Raw genomic sequence first — 21,808 nt, 5'->3', positions numbered from 1 at the left:
TATATGTTAAAAGAAACTTCTGGAACCGGCGCAGCCTGGGCAGCAAGCGGGTTACGAAAAAACAATAACTTAATTGCTGAACTGTTATTCAAAAATATGTCAAACCTTCCAAAAAGTGCTCGCACGGTGGGCGAAGCCAGCTGTATTTATTACCTTAGGTGTAGAAATAGAATTTTATCTGCAAATGTCCAGTTCCATGAGCAAAATCGTCCAAAATTGGCAAATGAAATTTTAAACTTAAATTTCAACTTGGATCCATTCAACAGGATAAGACATAAGGGAATATTGAGTGAGTTCCATAGAATCCTGTTCCATGGCAAAAAAGAATTTGGAATACCATCACTATTTTCACTTATAAAATCTCCATTGTCGCATCGCTCGCTGTGCTTGTGCTGCGCTTGTTCAACAATGCTGAAAATTAGCATAACAAAAATAATATTTGTAAACGTAAAGTATTGGACAACTTTCATTTTAAACTTCTTTATGTGAACTTTAAATGATATTTGAATGATCTGCATGGCCCGCTGCCCTCGCTTGACAAAGACAGGTATCACTTCCAGTTTTAGAACTTATTTTGCTACATAGCCTCAAGAAATGCTAATTTTTCCCTTGCTCAATAAAATCAGTTTTCAATGTGTCCAAGTTTCCTACAAGTTGTGATTTTGAACGAAGTTCTTCTTTTAATGTAAAATACTTTTCAAGTAGCTTCAGAACTTCACTAAACTCCTCTTTTGTTATGTGTTGGTCATTGTGATATTTTTGTTTCCCTATTTTTTCACTATTCATTGTAGCTTATGCACTTATTTTGAATGTTTCTTGATTTTATCTAAAACTTTTTTATCAAAAATACCCATGAATATGCTAATGCAACCACTTGCCAGACTGACAAAACCAAGTGGAACAGCAAGAGTTGGTCCAAATCCAATTACCAAGCCCCCTGCAGTGCAGGTTGCAGATATAACTGATGATGAATTAAATGCAAGTTGAGTTGCATAAAAGGTTTTATTAACTTTTTTATATTTTTAAAAACAGTTTCATAATCTTTCTTTCATTTCTTCAGTTCATTTACAAGGTCATTTTTTTATTAAGGCGATAAATTAAATCAGCCTTTGGGTTGTTTTTTAATGTTCAGCACTTTCTAATGGTGGATATATTGGAGGCGAGGTGCGCGAAGCGCACTGAAGCGGCGCTGTAGGCGCCACCGGTCCCTTTAACATGTGAGCTTCTTCTTTTTCAAGTGCCAATTTATATTTGTAACCATTGCGTTTGACTTATTTTGAGAATAAATCTAAATAGCACAAGCACAGCGAGTACCAACGGAGTTAGTTCCTGTAGGGTTGTGCAGCCAAGGGTTACACAACGTGTACCACTTACATATTTGAACAATTAAATTTAACTAAAAACTATTTACATGCAAATATATTCAACTTGTATGTGGCAATTCAATTTATATACAACTTTTATTCAAATATAGTCAATTAGATACAAGTTATTTAAGTTGTTTTCCATTTTATAGCAATTTAGAAAAAAAATCCCATATAAATAAAAATAAAAGGCAGAATTCGTGAATTCATGCATCAAAAAAGGTGATACTTCATTATAAATCAAATTAATATTGGTGTCAAAGAGTCTGAAATTGCAAAGAAATTAAATCTTTGTAACATTAACATTTAGCATAATCAAAGAAATAGAAGTGTAACTAACTAATAAAGATGCCAAAAATATTATTCTTAAGAAAAGAGAGAGGAAAAATGAAGCAAAGAAAAAGAAAAAGAATTTATTGAATTTGTTGAAGTTGTTTATCTTGAAGTAATGATGAGTCATCTGAAAATCTAGAAAATTGTTCACTAGGTAAACAAGGAGATGTTGAAAAAAGGAAAGTTAGTGGTAAAAAATAAGGGTTTACAAGAGTTAGATGTCATTTTTCATAAACCATCATTTTTAAAGTAGAATGGAATATATTGGACTTATAGTCATTGTCATTATAATAACAATGTTATGGTTTGAGAATAACAATGTTACAAACATGTTCTTTCTGGATGGAGCGTTTGAGCGCAACGTTCCCAGATGTATGGACGCCAATAATGTTGTTACAAATACAAAATAATCCCGTAGAATGTTTTGTTTTGTTTGTTACGAAGTCAGATGGCAGCTCTCTCGCTCGGCCTGCCATCTGATTGATGGGTGTCCCAATTGAGAGCTATTCCCGCTTCATCATCACAACCAACATTCATTATTACCTCACCCCCGGGCATGACCGTAAATTCGCCCATTTAAGCTGTTAAAACAGCAACTAATGCTGTAATTTAAATACCGCATAAATCGTACATGGACTGGTGGTCTCCCGAATACGTTATGGCCTTGCTCTCTATGGGGAGGCACGGCTGACAGAGGATGACCCCCGATCGGAACTGATGGGACGTCTCCAAGTCACGCTGAACCACGCAATGCGCTTTTTGGCAGGGATGTGATCAGCATTCGGTACCTCATCCAAGATAGCTCTGTCCCATCAATCAACGAGCTAGTGGTCGGCTCAATACTCCGTGAGTGCCATCAGGCCGTGACCTACGACCTCCCGTCTCTCTCGGAGCATTTTCTGTTCCAGGAACCGTCGGGCGTCGCCACCAGATCGTGTGGGAGTAACTCGAGTAACTACTTGTGTTTCCCTCACCCCAACTCAATCAACAAGAGAGATTTCGTGACCAAAGCCTTTCTCCTATGGAATAAGCTTCCACTCGACGTGAGATGCACTCCAAGTATTGACACTTTCAACAAAGGCGTGATAAAGTTTGTAAAATCTCTGCCTATTTAATGAACAAAAGTGTAAATTACGGTTATTCTGAAAAACACACATACAACCTTGGACTTGGCAAGCCTGGGATAGAACCAGGATTCGTATATGAGATACCCCATGAGGTTTCGTGAGCACTTACTTTGAATTGCGACTGGGTAATATATTCACTTTTTCAATTTTAGATTAGTTACATTAAGTAAGGTATACTCAAGACTATTTTTGAGACCCTTGCTGACCATCTCAAAATCTCCCAACATGGAATCTCACAGGTAAAAGGCCAATCTAATGATTAAACACAACGTTAGGAATTTTCCCTCTTCCACAAACTTTGTACTGCCAAGGTATATGTACTTCAAAAACGTTATGCAAACGCCAAATGCTGAATTTCATTGGGTGAAAAATTCACGTCTATTTTAACCCCCGTCAAATCTCATTGAATTGCAAAACATAACAGCTTCAAACACGTTTTTGAGAAGCTGACCCTTCTTTCGCATTGCTATATGAGGAAAGGTCAGCTTCGATAAAACCAGTTTGAAACGCCAATATTGCATCACTGGCATTGGCATGCAAGTTTGTTTGCTGGTACCAGCGCTTGCCTAAATGTCCGAATGGGGAGGTTTAGGCAAGCTCTGGCAGGTTCGTTTGTTTGCTGGTACCAGTGTCAGTGATGCAAGTTTGGGACTTCAAACACGTTTTTGAGAAGCTGACCCTTGTTTCGCATTGCTCTATGACGAAAGGTCTGCTTCGATAAAACCAGTTTGAAACGCCAATTTTGCATCACTGGCATTGGCATGCAAGTTTGTTTGCTGGTACCAGCGCTTGCCTAAATGTCCGAATAGGCAACCAGTCACTCTGACCTATCATACGTCGGAGGGCTTCGTAGTTTCCATTTTTCCAAGGGCTACGTAAAAGTATTTCCATTATCATTGGAATAGCAAAAGTGGGAAAGCAAAACGTTATCAGGATTTGGTCGCTTAAAATCAAGTACGGTCCGCTCTAGGTTCATACTGAAAAGCCAAATTCAGAATGCTTCACTTTTCATGTGTTGGCTCTTCGACTAATTAAAGAAATTAAAAGAACTCATTAAATAACTCCACGTGGTCAAGAAATTGAGAATCTGTCCAGGATGCACTGGACAGTTTCCTCCAGTTCACACTGGAGTAGTTGAAATCTCCTATAAGGATGCATTTTGTCGATAAAGAGGCAATGAATTCGAGTACAGATCTATGCAATACACATCTAACCCCTCAAATCGGGCACCGCACGTGTTTGGTAATTAAACTGGAATATCTCTGCATCGAATGTGGTACCGAGCCATAATGATGGTGTCTCCTCCAGGCCCTCGCAAAGTGTCGGCTTGGCCATGTTGACAACGAACATCCCGCCAAATCGGCCTGCTCTTGGTCATAGGGACTCTGAACCACTTTTTGAATTAAAGTGATAAACTAAGGAATGTAGCTCTCCTCAATTAAAGGTGGGTCATTTTTATATCATTAACTTGTAAAGTGGCTCGTTTCAAAGTTGTATTGCCAAAGCTTATGTGGCTGACCAAGAACAGGCCGAAAATTCGAATTTTATGTTCTATTTACTTCATAACTTTGGACACATCTCCTGAGTTCCCTAACAATATCGGTAGTTTTGGGTTCAAACTTGGCCAAGCTGGTTTATGTAACGAGATCTTGGGGTCGTTTGAAGTGCTTATTTGGAATCAAATGAACGGTTTAGGAGATGAGAAATATTAGCTTCCGTTCGCAGTCCACATCTCTAGAAGTCCGTAACTAATCACACCATAGTCGCAAAATAAAATTCCACTTCCGAAGATGTCCACCTTAGATGTGACTTTGGAAAATTCTTCAATTTGCCTATTCAAATCCTCTTTCACAAAGAACGCCTAGAGTTCGTATTACTGATGACTTTAGCGCTTGTTATGAAAGCGACTCTAATTGATTAGCGAATCCTCAGTCACATTCACAGATTCCTTGGTTTTGATCCATTCCTGCTAGTAGATATCACTAGACCTTTAATTTAATTGCGCTCTTAAGAACCTTCAAACTTTGAAGCAATAATTTACATCACAGTCTACCACTGTCCCTGACAACATAGGATGCTTGGCAAATGTCCAAAGTTTCTCGAATGCAAGCCCAAGTTTGCGCTCTTGCCAAGCTTTCTGTCTCTTTCGCAGTATCGTAAGTGCATGCAGCCTTGAATAGGACAACTTCAAGTCCGCCATCAAAATAGGTAAGACCAAGTTAGCCAGAGATTTACTGCTTGTGAATAAACCATTTATTCCATTGATTATTTTGTTCTGGGTGCAGAACTTGGCGAAAAATGGTGGCCACGCCTCTACTCATGGGGGCTCCCAAGGTCAAACCCATGACTCTCTGGCATTACCTCGCCGTTTTCATTGTTTCCCTCTGGAAGGCTTTGGCTATGATATTTCTGTTCCGCAATGTCTTCGTTTACTACAATGCTTCAACGGTAGACCACATCATTGAAGAGTGCACGCAAGAGAACCCCGACGAATTGCAAACCGACAATTACATGTGCCACTACATGTCCTTGTGGATCAAATACTTCCATTTGAGCCATGATGACCTCCGAGGCTTTGTCCACAACTTCCTCTTGCTCACCATCATTTTCAGCCTTCACTTCATTGTTAGCAGCTTCATCCTGTTGATGGGTGGTGTGGTCCGGGGCAACCATTTGTCCTATGTCCCATGGTTGGTGACCATGCTCATGATGATTATGATCTTGACCGTACTGATCTTGGGGGAAGTGGCACTCACCCAAGGCGAGAATTCTGCCATCGTCAAACTCGGTTGCTCAGGCACGTACTTGATCTTGATCTTGGTCTTTGCCATTGTGAGCTGGATCCTGGTCCTCACGGCTTGCTTGCAGAACAAACAAAGTCTAGAACGCACCAAAGTCCATTCAAGAGAGCGAAGATTCGACTATTACAGATTCTTCTAAACCGCAGACTTTTCGGTAAACAATTCATTGTACGAATATTACATTACTTACCAAAATAAATACTGTATTGGGCAAAACTAGAGCATGATCACTTTAACAAAATATATAATTCGTGTCATAAGCTTGGAGTAAATTGTGCGCGTTCTTTAGGATAAAGTTGAAGAGCATTTTGAAAAACCAATCCTTTAGTACAACTTTCAACATTCAGGTATTCTAGTTAGGTATATATCAAACGCACTCGTAAACAAGTTCTAAACATGTTAGGATGCCTTTTTGCAAACTGAAATGTGCAAATGTGCAAATTGAATCTTTCTATTTTTGCAGCGTCGTTTTTGCATTTGTCGAATCAAAATACACGTTTTTGCAAAGAAATGAATGAATGTAGAAACCACAAAATACCTGCCATTAACGTCGGAACCTTTGCATTCATACTTCAAATTCGAATTTCAAGGATATGTTGTACACTTTTTTTTTAGGTATGGGGCCCTTATTTCAAACTCAGAGAGCCCAAACGAAATGGGGAAGAGGTAGGGTTGATTACTAAATAAACTACTCTTAACATGCCATGAACGCAATTTCTTTTCCGCGTATTATGTGACCTGGGTCACTACTTAAACAAAAGATTTTGATTGAATTAGCCAAAAGCAACTCAAGCGTATTACAATAAAACGACAGGAATCGGCCCAGTCGACCCTATATTTGGTAGAGGCTCACCAGGCTCACTCACAAAGCGCCCTCTGAAGTACAGAATACAAACTATATTTCGTGTAGCGGAGGCATCCTGTAAATAGCTTCAGAATAACACTGGATGATAGCCATTCTTGTTTCGTTTTCTGTATGATAGATGGCGTGTATGTATATTCATTTGAATTTCAAAGAGCTGGATGATATTTCACCTTGAATCATCGTAACTAAGACAGATCAAGTATTATTCAGTTTGAAATATAAATTTATAAAATAAATTTCAACATATGTAATGCATGACAGTTATAATTTCAGCAGACAGAAAAAGTGACGATCAAGAATTGGTTTCATGTGTCTAATGTAAGAATAATGAATTCCATACTTTTCATTTTTTAACGCAAAAATTAATGTTTTTTTTCTACATTCATTAATAAGTAAATGTTACATATTTGTCCACGTAAAGTAAATTCTATTTTGCCCCTTTGTTGGATCAGAATAAACTTATCATTTCCTTAGGTAATAATGAAATCTCAAACTCGACAAATGTGGGACGGATTCTTTCATTGATTTGACTTTCGTGAACATTTTGGCACTATTTTGTTATCAAGTTCTCACCTATGAGTATTAAAAATGGCTATAAATTTTGGTGATAATTTTGAATTATTAAAGGCCACCGCTTTTGACGAAAAAAACATTGGACTCTTGATCCCTTGTATATTTTATCATGGGGTTAAAAGAAAACCCAGGTATAAGGGTCATTTAGGGCAGATTTTTTTTGTCATTCAAGTTCCGCGGCATTTAACCATTAATTGAGATGTATTTTTTCTGATGCTAGTATTTCAAGTCACCCAAGCATCTTTGAAATTTCAAAAAAAAAAAAAATGATGAACGGATTGGTTGTGACGTTCCACCAATCTCGAATCGACTAAGGCTTGGAAGTCTACCTTTAATTCGATCAGAAACTCAAAATAACTTTCTCTTTTTTTGTGTTGATGAACAAAATGGTCTTTCTACCGCGAGACTCACTCGTAATCTATATTAAGCGGATCCCATTTACATTGTGGCTTGAAAATTAACAACGATAGTACCTCACAGGGTTTTTGGCCTTAATTGATTCTTTGATTGAATGAATTGCCATGACACTATCGTTTTGGCAACCTTTTCCTTCCCTTCTCCGAGGTCTATTGATGACTTGAAAGCGGGCGCATTTCCCATGATTAGAGTTGAAATATGGAAGTGAGACTTTTTGTGCCCATGCTTCTGCAGCATAATATCTGTGGTTGAATTTGGGGATCTCGAATAACAATGAAATGTTGACGTAGACAGAACCCTCCGAAAGCAGTTCCAGTTCCATTCTTCGAACCTATACACACCCAAGTTCATGGTCGGGGTAATGCCATGAAATCTGTGAGCTCGCCATTTAAAAAGTAATCCTCTCTCCATTTGCTCTGTTAACTACCAAAACTGTCAACAAGCCCTTCTACAGAATTTCCTCACCAGGATTAAAATCTTAATTTCAGCATCCAGACACCGAGACCTCTATGGCAGAGGAGACCATGACACACTTCGGTCAATGCCCATGACACCAATTCAACTCCGGTGACAGGTCCTCCCTTTTAGAAGTGAACCCCGAAATGAGAATGGAACGAGCTCTCGATCCTCATCTCAATTTGTGGAGAGTCCGGTACCCATCCATGTACGTACAGTATGTATTTAGTCCGTGAACTCGTCTGCCTCGTTCTTGTGTTCAGTTCCTACCCCCATCCATTTGACAGTTCCGTGTGCATGTGTCGATCCCCCGACAAACGAAGTCGAATGGTTGTAATCCTTTAATAAAACATTTGACAAAATCTCCTCCATTGAGAATGTCACCCCGATTCCCTGAACTCATGTCAAACAACGCCGGGTTCATTATCAGCCCCACAAAACTGCTTACACGACATTCAATCCCCATTCTCGAGAATTCTGATCAGGGTTCTCTCAACTGTTCAAGGCACATTGCACAACAATTTGTTCACTGGGATGAAGGGATGAAAAGCCCTTGGAAGTGGACTTCAAGTTGATCTTGTACTGGATCCAGCATTCGATAAGATGAACACTGAAACACTTTGGCAGAGAGTGCAGCGTTCTCATGATGAGGTGAAGCCTTGATGCGGCGATAGACAGGAGGACTCTATCTAATTTGAGACATGAAAATGAGATGTTTATCGCCACTTTTTTGTCCCTGTATACGCTTGTGTATAGCTAGATGAGGAGGAGGAGGAGATCGGATTGGATTCCCTCTGTTCCACTCTACATGTGCTCATCTTGAATGGAACCATGATAGACAATGATAAAGATCAGTGCATCACAACAAAATTGATTTCATCCTAACGTTCTAATTGGAGGGTTCAACAATGGTTTCATATTGAATGTATTTCAGATTTCAGCCTAAGTCAAAGAGAGTGTTGTACGTAGTTTGATCGGACAATAAGAACATGGAAACCAACGGAATTTCTAGATGTTGCTATCACGTGTGTCAACATCAAATCTACTCGTGTTTGTGAATTGGTATATGTATGAATGTTGTTTGTATGTACGTAAAGGATCAAAAGACAGTAATGTAAGCAAGAATCCGGTTGAATAATCGTTACCGATGGCTCGAGCTGGTTCTTTTGGGTTCGGTTTGAAGGGCGCTCGGCGGAGACGGCTAAAAATGAAAGGTTCTTCATACCAAAATCCAGAGAACAGTAGAGGTATTGCACACAAATCTCAGTTGTAGACGTTGTATTACTGGAAGTTGCTCATATATTCACTATAGTTCACCAGGAGTTCAAATCCACCCACATAGAGGGAAACAGAGATTCATTTGTTTTACGGGTTGCTTCGTCAGACTAGAGTTGCAGTAATGACACTAACACAAAATCGACTATTTTCGACAAGTTCAATGCACACTTCAGCTTGTCTCTCAATGGAGATTACTTCTCGTCCAATCTGTAATTGAAAAAAGTATACATAGTGTAGAAAACTCTTGTCTTCTTGGAAAGGATTTTCCTCCGAAGGCTGGATTCAAACCCACGCTCTCTTGGGAACCATGTCGTGCCTCTATCGTGTACATCAGACCACTCAGCTATCATGGTTCCTTAAAGGCTGCGGTTAATGCATTATTAGTGAAGGCCTTACCCACCATAACTCTTGTTGGGGTTAGGAGGTTACAAGGATATGTATTTAGGCGATTGGTCATTCGCGCCAGCTCCCTCTGGCGACAGCACCATCTTCTGCTGTTCTAAGGACATCAATTCATGATGATTCAAAGGCGGGAAATTCAAATTGCCGCCTCCATCGCCATGGGAGGAGGGTGGCAATGAGTGATGTCCAGACAAATGAGAGTGCGGGCCCAAGGACAGCATGGGAGGTGAGGGATTGCAAAGATTGCCGGCAGGCCCGTGGGAGCCGGCCGGTGAGGTTAGAAGGATCGAGTCCATGGTTAGAATATTAGACCCACTTGAACTGGCCACGTTGTTGTTGTGAATGAGTTGGGCCGCTGAGCATGGAACCGAGTTAAGGTGCATGTCCATGATAGATGCAGCTGCAATGGCAGCTGAGCAGGCAGCTGAATCGTTGGCATTTGTCATGAGGAGGCCGTCGCCGCATGGAGATAGTGAGGATATGTAGTTGGATGATCCTGGCAGAAAATCCCGAGACATGTCATCACCATTTGAACTAAAACAACGAGACCGAATGAACCAAAGCTATTGGTTGTTGGGCCAGCCTTGTGTGTCACTAAATATACTCACTGGCAAGGCTTGCACCACGAATCCGAATGCTCGATTAAACCATATTTCCCTCGAAACTTTTTCCCCCCTAAAACTAGATCTTCATTCATTATGTACTCTGAGCTCAAGTCTTCAGAACTTGACATATGGATTCTGCCAATACCTTGGGATTCTGGACCCTTTTCTTGCATTCTTTTCCGCTTTTTCTTTTTGCTTTGAGCATAGTTGTCCCTGGCGGACCATCCAGGATATAGTTGCATATGGAGTTGCCGCTCCTTGCGGGCGAGCTCATAATACTTGGCTTGCTCATCACGACTCAAACCGTGCCACTATCAAATTACAAGAGCAGTTATTTCTAAAGGCATGAGCAACCGGCTTCACCTAAGGTTAGATCATTGTAAATTACCCTCCGTCCTAAAATTTGGTTGATGGCCGCTGACTCCTTTAGGGTGCATTCGGCCACGATCTTGGGCCTCATCTCTTTCATGTACAACATAAATGCATTCAAAGGCTTTTTGATGTGGGCCTCTTTCTCCTTGGCTGAAGCACCGCGACCTCGTGATTTCAGGGTTCCGCTTTTTCCGTCGGATCCGGAAAACATGGACGACGGAGAGCGAGAGTGATATCCGGAATTGGCCGGACTTAACAAGCTATTGGGAGTGCCAAATCGTGAGAGACCGCTAGAAAAAGAAAAGAAAATCGTTGCCTTGTCACACTCTCCGCATTAGATACTTTTTATAAGAATATTCTGGGGGGAGTTGGTGAATACGTACGAGTACCTTTCCCCAACAGAGTCGGGTGATTGTGAACATAAATTGGCCGCTGAAACAGCCACCCGCGCCGAGGCAGCAACAAAAGCGTAAAATGGAGATGTGGGAGAAGACGGTGGGGAAACGGAACATGGAGCCCTGAACCAAAAGAAGTGAAACAGAGAAAGGAAACAAAGCACAACCAAAGACGGATGGTGGATGAGTGGTTCAAGGGTTTCGCAGGCTTATCTTACCATGATGAAAATTGCCCCGAGACATCAGAAGGAATTAGCGGATATGGATACGATGAGGAATGTGGAGGCATCGAGTACAACGACCGCAAACCTGAGATGTAGAAATTCAATGAGCTTGGGTTGAAATTCCAAAAAGGGAACATTGTTGTTTGGACCCGATTCCAAGGTGGATCAAATCAAACTGAATGTCAAGAAAGAGGCAAAGAGCTAATCAATCTTTGAGGTCCAAAGTCACGATTTGTTAGCTGAACGCTTTAGGAAAAACAGCAACCAGGTTTCAGTCCCCCCTCCCCACCCCACCACAGTCATTTTGAACTCAAGCCAGACAGTTTTGACCATTTCAAGCAAACAAAAGCTCATGTCAAAGTGACGAGGTGGTCCATCTCGTTCTCTTCAATTTGGATTGCCATGAACGCAAGCGTTTGTCCGAGTTCTCAGAACCAGATTCAAACGGATCAACTGGGAGAGCGTGTTGAAAGAGTGGATTTTGGAATTGAATGAAATGAAACCTTGAACCAACCTGGATCTGCCAAACTGTAGGGTATGCCACCCATATGGGCTGGCGGAGGACTCCCTAACGAGTCATTGTATAAAAACGATGGGGACAACGGTGATCCACTCGATCGAACCTGGAACCAGAAATAATTGCATTTTTTGACCAAGGATTTCAGAAATTCGGCTAATGAAGAAGTGCAAATCCGATGGTGAACTTATATTAAGAATGGTCCGAAATCGAAGCCGGATACAAAATCCAATAGTTTGGTCAGAAAGAGGACTTTACCAAAACCGAAAATTGAATGACCAAGAGGCAAAAATGGAGCTGCCGAAATTTGGAATGTGAAATCGTCTTGTGACAAGAATCAAGTAAATACATTTTTTCTCAAAAAGTCAGATCCTCACATGATTTATGATTTTGGATAATACTTGTCCTCTTGGGTCTCCAGACATGTTGCCCCAAAACACTTTCGCTTTACGTAGCTTTGGTGGCTTTGGTGGGCAAAGAATTAAGCAATCACTAGAAAAGCAATGTGCGTCTTCGCAGTACAAAGGAGATTTCGATTGAGTTTTATTTTTGTCTCATTGATTAAACACATTCTGATTTGGAGCAGCTTATCTCTTTCTGGTATTATTATGTTTTGAATTGTCTGAAAACAGACAAAAAGAGAATGATCATAATCAAGGTGACAAAGTTGGAGGAAAATGAAGGAGGAAAGTTGTGTGAGAAATCATGTGGGGCCCATGTGGCTCGGACCCTTCAACCTGAGCCTGCAGTGATAGAGATCCTTGAATTAAGTAATGGAGGCGTTTAGGCTAGTTAAGGTATTTCTTAGATTAGGTTGTTCCCTTCCTATTCCTGTTACTTTTCCTGTCTGAGTCCGTTAAACCTCAGGGCCAAGAGCGGGGTTGTCCCCAACTACGGTTGTTGAAACTAGCAGGGTGCAACGGAAGTTTCAACACCCACACACATGGTTTTGTGTTCAAACATGGATTTTACCAAAACATAATGCGCTGCTTCGATGCGACTTCGCATATCTTAGCGTCAAAAATTCTTAGGCCGTTATTGGAACACGAGCCCAGTTTCAAATTGGGATCTCAGCATGTAGCCAACTTAGCTCCATCCTCTTTGAATTCCTCTCCAAGAAGCGAGATGAAGATGAGGATGGAATTGAAGAACTGCAGTGTAAACGAATGGCACAGGAGTCCAATCGACAGCTCGCTATAGGCTATACGATATCCGTCATTGCCAACCAAGAGGCCAAGGAGCGAGCCGTTGGCTGGGTTTGGCTCAGCTCTGCCATACCATTGGAGGTGGTGTGCCTGGTTAGGCTCATGAGGGAGCCTAACTCCAAATATTCCCTTTGAAGGGAAACTTCAAAGAAAATTCCTGTTGATGGAATAAAAGTGGATGGAAGAGGGGGGGGGATTCCCTGAAAAGTCTCGTGAGATGGGAGAACAACAACAATGAGTTCCTAACGACTAAGGTTAACGAGGAAAGGCTGGTATTGGTCCTTTGGCGCTAAAAAACATCGATCACTGCATTATGATATTATTATTTTGGAACTTTTGGAGAAAAATTCAAAGGGGTCTTGCAATCTTGAAGGTGGAAAATCGGTGGTCGGTGGGTGAAGAAATTGATTTTCAGGATGACCACCCCTCGCTGATGGCTCTTTTGGCTCTCTTGAGGGTTGAGTAAGCTCGGATTATTTTCCCATGTGAATCAAGACTACTACTGGCAATGATTCGCTCATCGAATTTCAAAGGGGTTGGACCCACTGGCACATATGTATGTACTTCTTGGGTGAGACTTGAATGTGTGAACATCTCATAACCTTTGTCAAGTAGGTCGTAGGTGTGCCTTGATATATGAAACTCAATAGACGAACATCAATCATCGGTGCAAAGAAACTTCAGACACGGCGAGTAATATCTGACTCGCGACCAGCAGAGTAAACGAGAGAAAAAATGCAAATTGAATTAGGATTGGCCAAAAACTGACACAAGAAACCCAAGACGCCGTCATCGGCAACGAAATTGATATCAGGGAGCCAGATAAGTTTTTTTTTCCCCTCTCCTTGTCGCCTACGTCTTTTTCTTTCTTCCGTCTGTACACATTTCTCTCGTTCCTTCCCCGTGTCAAGGTATTAATTTTCGCTGAATCTGCACTCGAGTTTCTCTGAAGCAGAGAGAGATTTGGAAAGACGGAATCTCAGAAAACACTTTCCGACTTGGGTTCACATCACACATGGAAGACGACAGAGCTCTAATATGAAAGAGACCTTGCCATCGGTCCACAATATTAGTACGTATTGTACTGTACGTGTGTGTATGTGTGTGAATTTGGTTGTTCATGTCTAGCGAACACTGGTTGTGCAATAACAGGAGGACAGGGGCGTTAAACTTGGGAGCCAAAAAGCTCCAAGGGTTCTTCGAAATTGGCGGCAAAACTGATGAAGAAACTGGGCCGGTAAATTGAGATCGATTTTTGACAGTTAGATTTGAACAGACCACACATTCATTTGTAAGTTTTCAACTTTTAATAAAGTCACATGAATTTGTGAAGCACCAGACATTTTGGAATGTGAAAGGCTAAGCCCGTGTGAGATTTCAAGGGCAATGTTCATATTTAAGAAAATCTATCATTTATTTCCACTTGAACTTGCTAAAAGTCCAGTATTTCATGATGACATTTTCAGGGGCTCAAAATGTCGTCGTTATGGCAATATGAAATAAAGTTATTGAAGTGCAAAATTTTAGACACTATGGCTACCCAAACGGATCATGGGGACAAAATGCATGTTTCAAAAACTTCATATAACAAACTCATTTATTGCTCAATAATCGCAATAATCATCATCATTTAACACTCGTTAGTATAACCATGTGACCCCTGGTAGTGTTATTACCATTAATCTCCAAACTTCATTGATCCTCTTCCTGTCACGTTCAAAGCAAGGCTTAAGGCTAGATTTCATTCAGTTTATTTTTTCTGTTCCAAGTATTGGACACCATTTAAGGCCAAGCTTAAAGAGTTCCGTTGGGTTTATTGGAGAGCCTGAACAAGAAAAATGTCAACGTTTCCTGCGCCCATTTGTTATTTTTTCCCACGTTGAGACATCATCCCTCATTTTTGTCCAAGGCAAACTTTGACAGGGGAAATCTCGGAGATGAAAGCTAATTTCCCCGCCCTTTCAAACCCTCGAGAACTTCACAGGTTCCACAAGTTGCCCCAACATCTCGGGATCAGTCAAGTCGACTGCAAGAAAAAAATGTGTCGATCCAGCTCAAAACTTTGCCAATAAGTCTCCAACTATTGCTCATCTACTGATTGGCTTACGTTATGAATCTCTGTTTAACAGGAATCAAAATTGATCTCACTCACTCGTTCCCCGGTTCCAACATTCACATTCACAATTCCTCTTGCCTCAGTCTCAGAGTCTCACCGGGGATTTAACAAATGTTCATAGATTTGCCTGGCTAAGTGGCAAAGATAATGATCTGCTTTCATGCATCACAGATAACAAGCCCTGCTTTGACAAGTTCTTCACCGAAAGCACCACATATGAGTGACGAACAAACTCACTCGACTACTACTACTACTAGTAGATCTACTAGTAGATCTACTACCAGCACTTAGTTGTACTATGGGCAATGCTTGGGGAATGGGCCACGGGAAATGCGAAACATGCGACCATGTCAAAGGCTAAATGATGACTTGACTCGGGATTGTTTGCAGATCACCTCGCTTAAAAGCAATCAAAGTCACATTTAGCCTCGCTGGGAGCACTCCAGTCATTGTACATTGTACTACATTGGGCATTGAGCATTGAGCATAGCACACACACCCTCTCAAGGAATCTTATAGCATGGCGAGCTTGTAGGTTTTCTTGGTGGGGAATTGAATTCAGTGAAATTTGTGTCGTCTCTTTTTGCTTGTCGTTGGGCTTTGGAGGTCGGTCAAGCATAAAGAAGCGTGGGTCTGATTGGATTAGCACCAACTTCCACCAAAGCCCTGTCCTTAAGCTATAGTAGTGTGGCTGCTACCACGCACTATAACGATATGCTCCCTATCTGTCGGAACCATCTCCTCAATCTCGTTCTCTCTGCGGCAAATGTATTCCAGACCAGCTCTTCAAACAACTTTTCCTCTTCTTACTCGATAGCCCATGTTGTACAGTACAACACAATACCTACTGTAGCCCTCGGTATATGCTAAAGAGGATTATTACTTGATGGCCTCCTCATTTGTCTATTATTTTGTGATTAGAATGTTAAGTAGGATTTGCGGTTTGTGTCCCGCCCCCACACCCTCTAAAACCATCAGTACCATGTTCACCACCAAAACGACCTCATATGATAACATCCCAAAATGTGAAAGTTGATTGTTCTTTGCGATTGAACTTCCCTCTACAATACTCGACTAAATTCGATATAGCATAAGTGTGTTGTACATGTACATAGATGCCATTTCTGCACTTATAGCATAAGTGCATAAGCCTCCGTAGAGTTCCAATTCAAGAGGCTTCTTCTGCTCTCGGCGAATGCCCGTGATCCCGCGTTCTCGCCTCTGAAATGCACCGAATGAACTTTCATCAGCGTCCTCCATTTGGTAGTGAATCGGAACCCGGCGAGCCAAAAAGAGAAGATGCTGCTTTCTCTCTCCAGCGAAATGGTCGTTTCCTCGGGGCTGAAATGGCCAAGTGGGCTGGGGCGAGCTGACAAGATGAAAGGCTCCTCCTACGCCTCAAAGAGATTCCATTCCATTGGACATGGCAGGGATGATGATTGCAATTGTGTGGGCTCCGAGCAGGATCCCGGCAAAATTGAGAGCAGGTCTCACCACGCCTACTTTAAAAGGGGACTTACTAGTGCTTTGAATAGACGCGCATATTAATAACTCCAAGCTCTAGAAGATGGATGGGTGGATGCATGGGGGTCACATGTTGGCATGGGTTTTTCCATCCCTTCGTATTGAGATGCCAAGTAGTTGCTCATTGTGCTTGTGACATCTTCATATGATGTAAAGATCAAGATCGCGGCAAACCTGACTTTGATCTGTCTTGGAATGCTTCACAGGTCATTGAAAAACTAAGATGTATGATCCCAATCCGTTCGCTTTTGCCGCCTCCTTCGTTCAACTCCATCCAGTGGGTAAACTGGGCAATGTATCCATGCATGTAGTACGTACTACAATACAAATGTAGTGTATCCGTGGTGCCCGTATATGTATGTACAATACCCGACACCCGGTATTCTAACGGGTCAAAATGACACAAATGTGTCTAGATAGATCGAGCGAACGATATCTCATGTTCAATCGACATGCAAACAAACCTCTTCGAACTGAGAGAATTTGAAAAATTGGTGAACAACGGCACATGCTGTCAATAAATGTCGATATCATTTGGGGAACGTGACGTTGTGAAGGTATCAATGGCCATTATCCGTCTCAACATCACAGACATGAGGCAAATGACGGTGCATGGCCAATAAATTATAAGGGCAAATAGAGTATTTCCCAGAACACTTTTTACCCACTCGTCTCTGTCTGTGTGTCACCTGCTCCTCGATCGACGGACGGACTGATTCATTCATCTGGCTAAATGCAGTTCTCTAGAGCTCTGTCTCAATTCACCCGATAAGCTCTGCTAGGAACTGGGTAATGGGGTCCATTCGCTCTGACACTCACAACGGTACGTTATCAATTTTTGTCTCTCCTTTGGTAAATACGTGTAGCTTGAGCACATTTGGACAAGAAATGACAAATTCATGCCATGGATTCAGTCCATGGATTCCTAGATTCTGTCGGAAGTGAGAAATGTGCCGTTTTGGCAGCACTTCTGACCCTCCCAGGCGGGAATGGGAGTATCCTTGTGGAAGTTCTCTGGTATCAAAGGGTTCATCACACATTAGGAATTATGTCAAGTTTGATTTCACACCTTCATGTCAAAGAGACAAACGATATCGATTTCACTCCCAATGCCAGTCCTTGGGACACTCCCCAAGCTTTATCACACAGCACAATTGGCAACAACTAGCCGATAAATATTGATTGTTGGAAGCTTGTCGTCTTCGGCATTTACTATACTTTATGTATGTATATGACATGATGAATGAAAGGGAGACTTTTCGCGACGCTTGGATTGACGAGACCGCAAAAAGAACTAAACTCAACCTCAAAGGCACATTTGGCAGGTCATTCCAGGGACGGAGAAAACACCTTTCTCAACCACCACAACACATGTCATTCTTGCTCATCCCTTTTTCCATCAAAACCGAAAAAAACTGCTCGACATATGTCGATGTTGATCCCTCGTTAAACGACTTGAATGACAAAGGATAACACCAATCTAATTCGGTGCATGTTCGTTAGTGGAGCATCAAGTCCAAATTGTCGGGTATTGAAATTGGTCTGGGTCCTATTGAGAGGTTTTTTTCCGAGCTTCCGATCTGATCTCTTTTAGACAATTGGAAGCTTATTTTTTTTGTGGTTGTCGAAGTTCATTGGTATGGATGGAACCATCTCCTTCTCCTTGGTGAGCATAACGCTCTCTATCCTTATCCTTGAGCCTTATATGGCCACCAAAGCCACCCATGATAACGTGTGAATGCGTTTTCCAATAACAGATCGTTTTTTGTTTATATGTGTGTGTGTGTGTGTGTGGATTTGGAGTGCTTTGTTTTCCTTAAGAAAAACCAGGGAGGGGAATTGAACCGGGGGCTATTTTCATGAAAAAATTGCAAGCCTCCTCCCTTCCAAGATCATCTCAGAAACAACAAGCTAAAGAACGCACTACATGAGCAGAGAGCAATTTGGAGCGATCCAAGGAGCGCATTTCATCCGTCCATAAAGGGTTGCAATTCTTTTGTGTGTTGATTACTAACATTCATAAGGGACTTGGTTTCCATCGATATTGAGTTCACAGATCATGTTATCAAAAACTTTTTTTTATGAAACATAAGTGGTTTGCATTGGCCTCTTATTTTTCTATCAACTTGATTTTATACACATTCGTGTTTATGGACGTATTGTAATATCGTCAACAGATTCCAAGAAAATGTTAGTGTTATTGAAATGCTATCATTCATTTGCAAAATCTGACGTTTCTTTTCAACAAAGCTGACCCATGAGCAAAAGATGTCTGGGGATAAGTAAAGTTGTTGTTTTTCGTCTTATTTCAATTCGCTCAGCAACTTCCACAATTCACGGATATAAACCAGAACTCATTTTCCTCCTAGAAGATCATTCCATGAGGGCGAATTTCTAAAAAAGTTAGTTAGAATATGCTTCAGGTAGAGATAATTCGAATATAGTAGTGTCAACTTTCACAATTAATATCAATATGTTTCTATAAAATCAACATAAGCATTCTTATTCGTTCGTCTTATTTTCAATACCCATCGCTCTACTCCTTGGTTGAAAATAAACTCATAACAGAGTTTCTTGATTACATTTTCAGATTGTACTGCCGCCTTCCTTCCATCCCGCATCCAAATCTTAATTCAGAAGCCGATTTCACATGCATTGGTTTTCCGACGAATTCCCTTTCAAGTTCCCCCAAACCAATTTGACGTTCACACCTGAATCCCAACCCAAATTGGCGAGGTCGACCTCCCGTGAAGACGAAACAGGAGCCGCACTTGGCCACTCGTTCAATGTACAGAATCTCTTTCTAGCCCTGGAAATGCCCCAAAAGTGAGAATCACAACTGTAATTTGATCTCTTATCGAGCAGTCCGACACATTGATCGAATAACAACATGCCGAAGGGATCAAGATATTTTCCAGGCCTAGATTAGCTTGTATTGTTCTTCTCGACAGCAGAGGTCTGTCGGCCGAGCAAACATTTCAAGCAAGAAGTGAACACATGTCGGAGGATAGGTCACTTAATAGAGGTACAGCACTGTTCCTACCATAGATTGTGATCCCGGGGTTTGTGAGTGGCCATTGGTGTTGGAAAATGGTGACGATGAGAATGGCGAGAGCAGAGGATATCCATTGGGATAGGGTGAACTCGGGGATGAGGGGTCCGGATGACCTGGAATTCATATAAATGAGGAAGTAAGCTCGAAACAATGTTTGCTCGTCTTGATTCGTGTTCAACGGAGATATTTTGACAGGCGGCTTGTTAAAGTGCCCTGGGAATGCGAAGAGAGAGAGAGAAAAAATGGCTTCAGAATTTGAATAAAACTCGATTTTTTTGGGAGGAAATCCCCGGTCTCAATTTAAAGAGGTGGAATTTTCGTCTCCTCGCCCAGACCGATTGGAACGACAAATTAAGTGTGCCCTAACAATGTCATAAATTCCGATTCTTGTCTTGGGGGTTGACTGACCCCTTGACAGAATAAACTTCTCGTAATTGAGTTACGAGGACGTATTACCGGACAAATTTGCATTTCATTACACGAACAACGCAGCTTGGACAAGAATACAACCCGATTAATTCATTGGAAACAGAAGCGGATGGATAAATCATCTTTCTTTCAAGGGTTTCATCTGGGATGATTCTAGCCGTGATGATGAACACTTGACTGTTTTATGGAGGGAGGTGTGTTTTGAGAATTCCAGGAATGTCCTTGGCTCGCCTGGCGAGTCCACGAAATAAATTTCTGATCCCATAAGACATGGCCCAAAAGTCGACAAAGAAAAAAAGTCTACCCTAAGAGGGTACAACAAAAAGGTTAGATAGGAAGCTCACCTGGATCAATTCGAAGTAATCGCTCTTGCTTGATGCCTAGTTCGGTTTCTCGGATGAGGCACGTTTTGTCCTCGAGTAGAGCCGCTTGGAGCTCCTCATTCAAAGCCAATTCTCGTTCCTCGTCCTCGCCCTCCTCGGTGAAGATCCGCAATTCATCATTGGAGCACCCGAAATCGTCAAGGGTGATCCCATTGGCCACGGATAAGAATCGATCCCTTTTCAGAGCACTCAAGCCACCTGGATCCTGACTGGACGTGGGAATCTTGTTGGACTTGAGCGTGGTTCCACTGGAGTTCACTGCACTGTTCTTGAGAGCCGTGGTCCTTGAGGCCTCAACCTGTGCGGAAGTTGGCGAGGCCTGCCTGGAACCAAGGTGTGGATGGAATGAGGTGGATTGAGGAACTGCGGCTTGTGAAGATGAAGAGGTGGCACGCTGGGGGGCTCTGGCAGTTGTCGCCATTTTGTGCCCTTCAGATGAAAAGTTGATCAAAAGGTTTGAAACATGAAAGACACTGCAAATGTAGTAACAGAAGAACAAGAACAAGAAGGAGAAGAAGAGGAAGAAGAAGAAGAAAAAGCAGTCGAGGTGGTCGTCGACCAGAACGAAGAAGAAGAAGAAGAAGAAGAGGAGGAAGGAGATGAAAGAGTTGAAACACTTCAAAACAACACTGGGACGGCCGCTGCTGCTTTTGCTAGTTCTTCGTTGTCGGGCAAGGGCCGGGGATGGAGGATCCTGATGATGATAGTCCTCGTAGGGCTTGGCATCATCCTTCTCCACCTTGAGAGTGACGACTGCAACAGCCCAACCAAACGGAATAGTGGAACAGCCAGTTTCAGATGATCTCCAGCAATGAGCATGGAACAGCCAACGACAGAGATGAATATTCCCTTTGATCTGCCATTCCTCCGTCTTTGAATGCACTTCTTCTCTAGGACAAAGTCGAGGGGATGATGGCGATGCTGGTCGGGGTCGTGGCGATGATGATGATAATCATCATCATGATGATCATGGTCCTCCTTCTCATCCTCATCACCGAGTTCCTGCACTTGAAGAGAGACACGAAGAGAAAGGGGAACCGAGCAGGACACACTCCATTCCACAGTATTTCGTTCCTTCTCCCCCTCCGCTCACAACTCGTCCACTTCGTGGGCTTTTTGGACCAAGTTCCACGTTCCACGTTTCAAGCGGCGAGATAACGCGAGAACGATCGAGGGTCGAAAAGTTTAGGGACCACGAGGAACAACGAAGCCCGACCTCCTCCTTCGCCTCCTCCTTCTTCTCCCTCTCCTCCTCCTCGTCCTGCTTGTCCTCGGCGTCGTGTTCTTGGGCCGGCAGCGAAACTGGCGGCAAATGGCTCAAAAAGAACGTACTGGTTTCCCCCAAGGGCGAATATTTTTGTTTGATC

The 21,808-nt window shown here is 42.1% G+C and overlaps 2 protein-coding genes across 5 annotated transcripts; one reads left to right on the top strand and one right to left on the bottom strand.

Moving 5' to 3' along the window:
* Nucleotides 1–4,896: 4,896 nt before the first annotated feature.
* Nucleotides 4,897–5,841, top strand: LOC131887999 (uncharacterized). The gene is made up of 2 exons (XM_059236754.1): nt 4,897–5,032; nt 5,110–5,841. Exon 2 carries the CDS (start codon nt 5,123–5,125, stop codon nt 5,762–5,764), a length of 642 nt encoding a protein of 213 aa, XP_059092737.1. The 5' UTR covers nt 4,897–5,032; nt 5,110–5,122; the 3' UTR covers nt 5,765–5,841.
* Nucleotides 5,842–8,845: 3,004 nt separating this feature from the next.
* Nucleotides 8,846–21,808, bottom strand: LOC131888978 (transcription factor 7-like). 4 transcript variants are annotated; one of them, XM_059237950.1, is made up of 10 exons: nt 20,403–21,808; nt 19,618–19,742; nt 11,727–11,835; nt 11,207–11,297; nt 10,977–11,111; nt 10,610–10,883; nt 10,367–10,532; nt 10,225–10,303; nt 9,611–10,150; nt 8,846–9,421 (listed from the first exon to the last, which is right to left on the bottom strand). In XM_059237950.1, exons 1-9 carry the CDS (start codon nt 20,860–20,862, stop codon nt 9,640–9,642), a joined length of 1,950 nt encoding a protein of 649 aa, XP_059093933.1. In that variant the 5' UTR covers nt 20,863–21,808; the 3' UTR covers nt 8,846–9,421; nt 9,611–9,639. The 4 variants fall into 4 exon arrangements, with proteins under 4 accessions (XP_059093933.1, XP_059093934.1, XP_059093935.1 ...); XM_059237951.1 differs by having other exon boundaries at nt 9,615–10,150; XM_059237952.1 differs by having other exon boundaries at nt 10,225–10,297.

Source organism: Tigriopus californicus, chromosome 10 (genome assembly GCF_007210705.1).
Source record: "Tigriopus californicus strain San Diego chromosome 10, Tcal_SD_v2.1, whole genome shotgun sequence".
NCBI lineage: Eukaryota > Metazoa > Arthropoda > Copepoda > Harpacticoida > Harpacticidae > Tigriopus > Tigriopus californicus.
The sequence above is the reverse complement of the archived record's forward strand: the minus strand, read 5'-3'. Positions and strand labels throughout refer to the sequence as shown.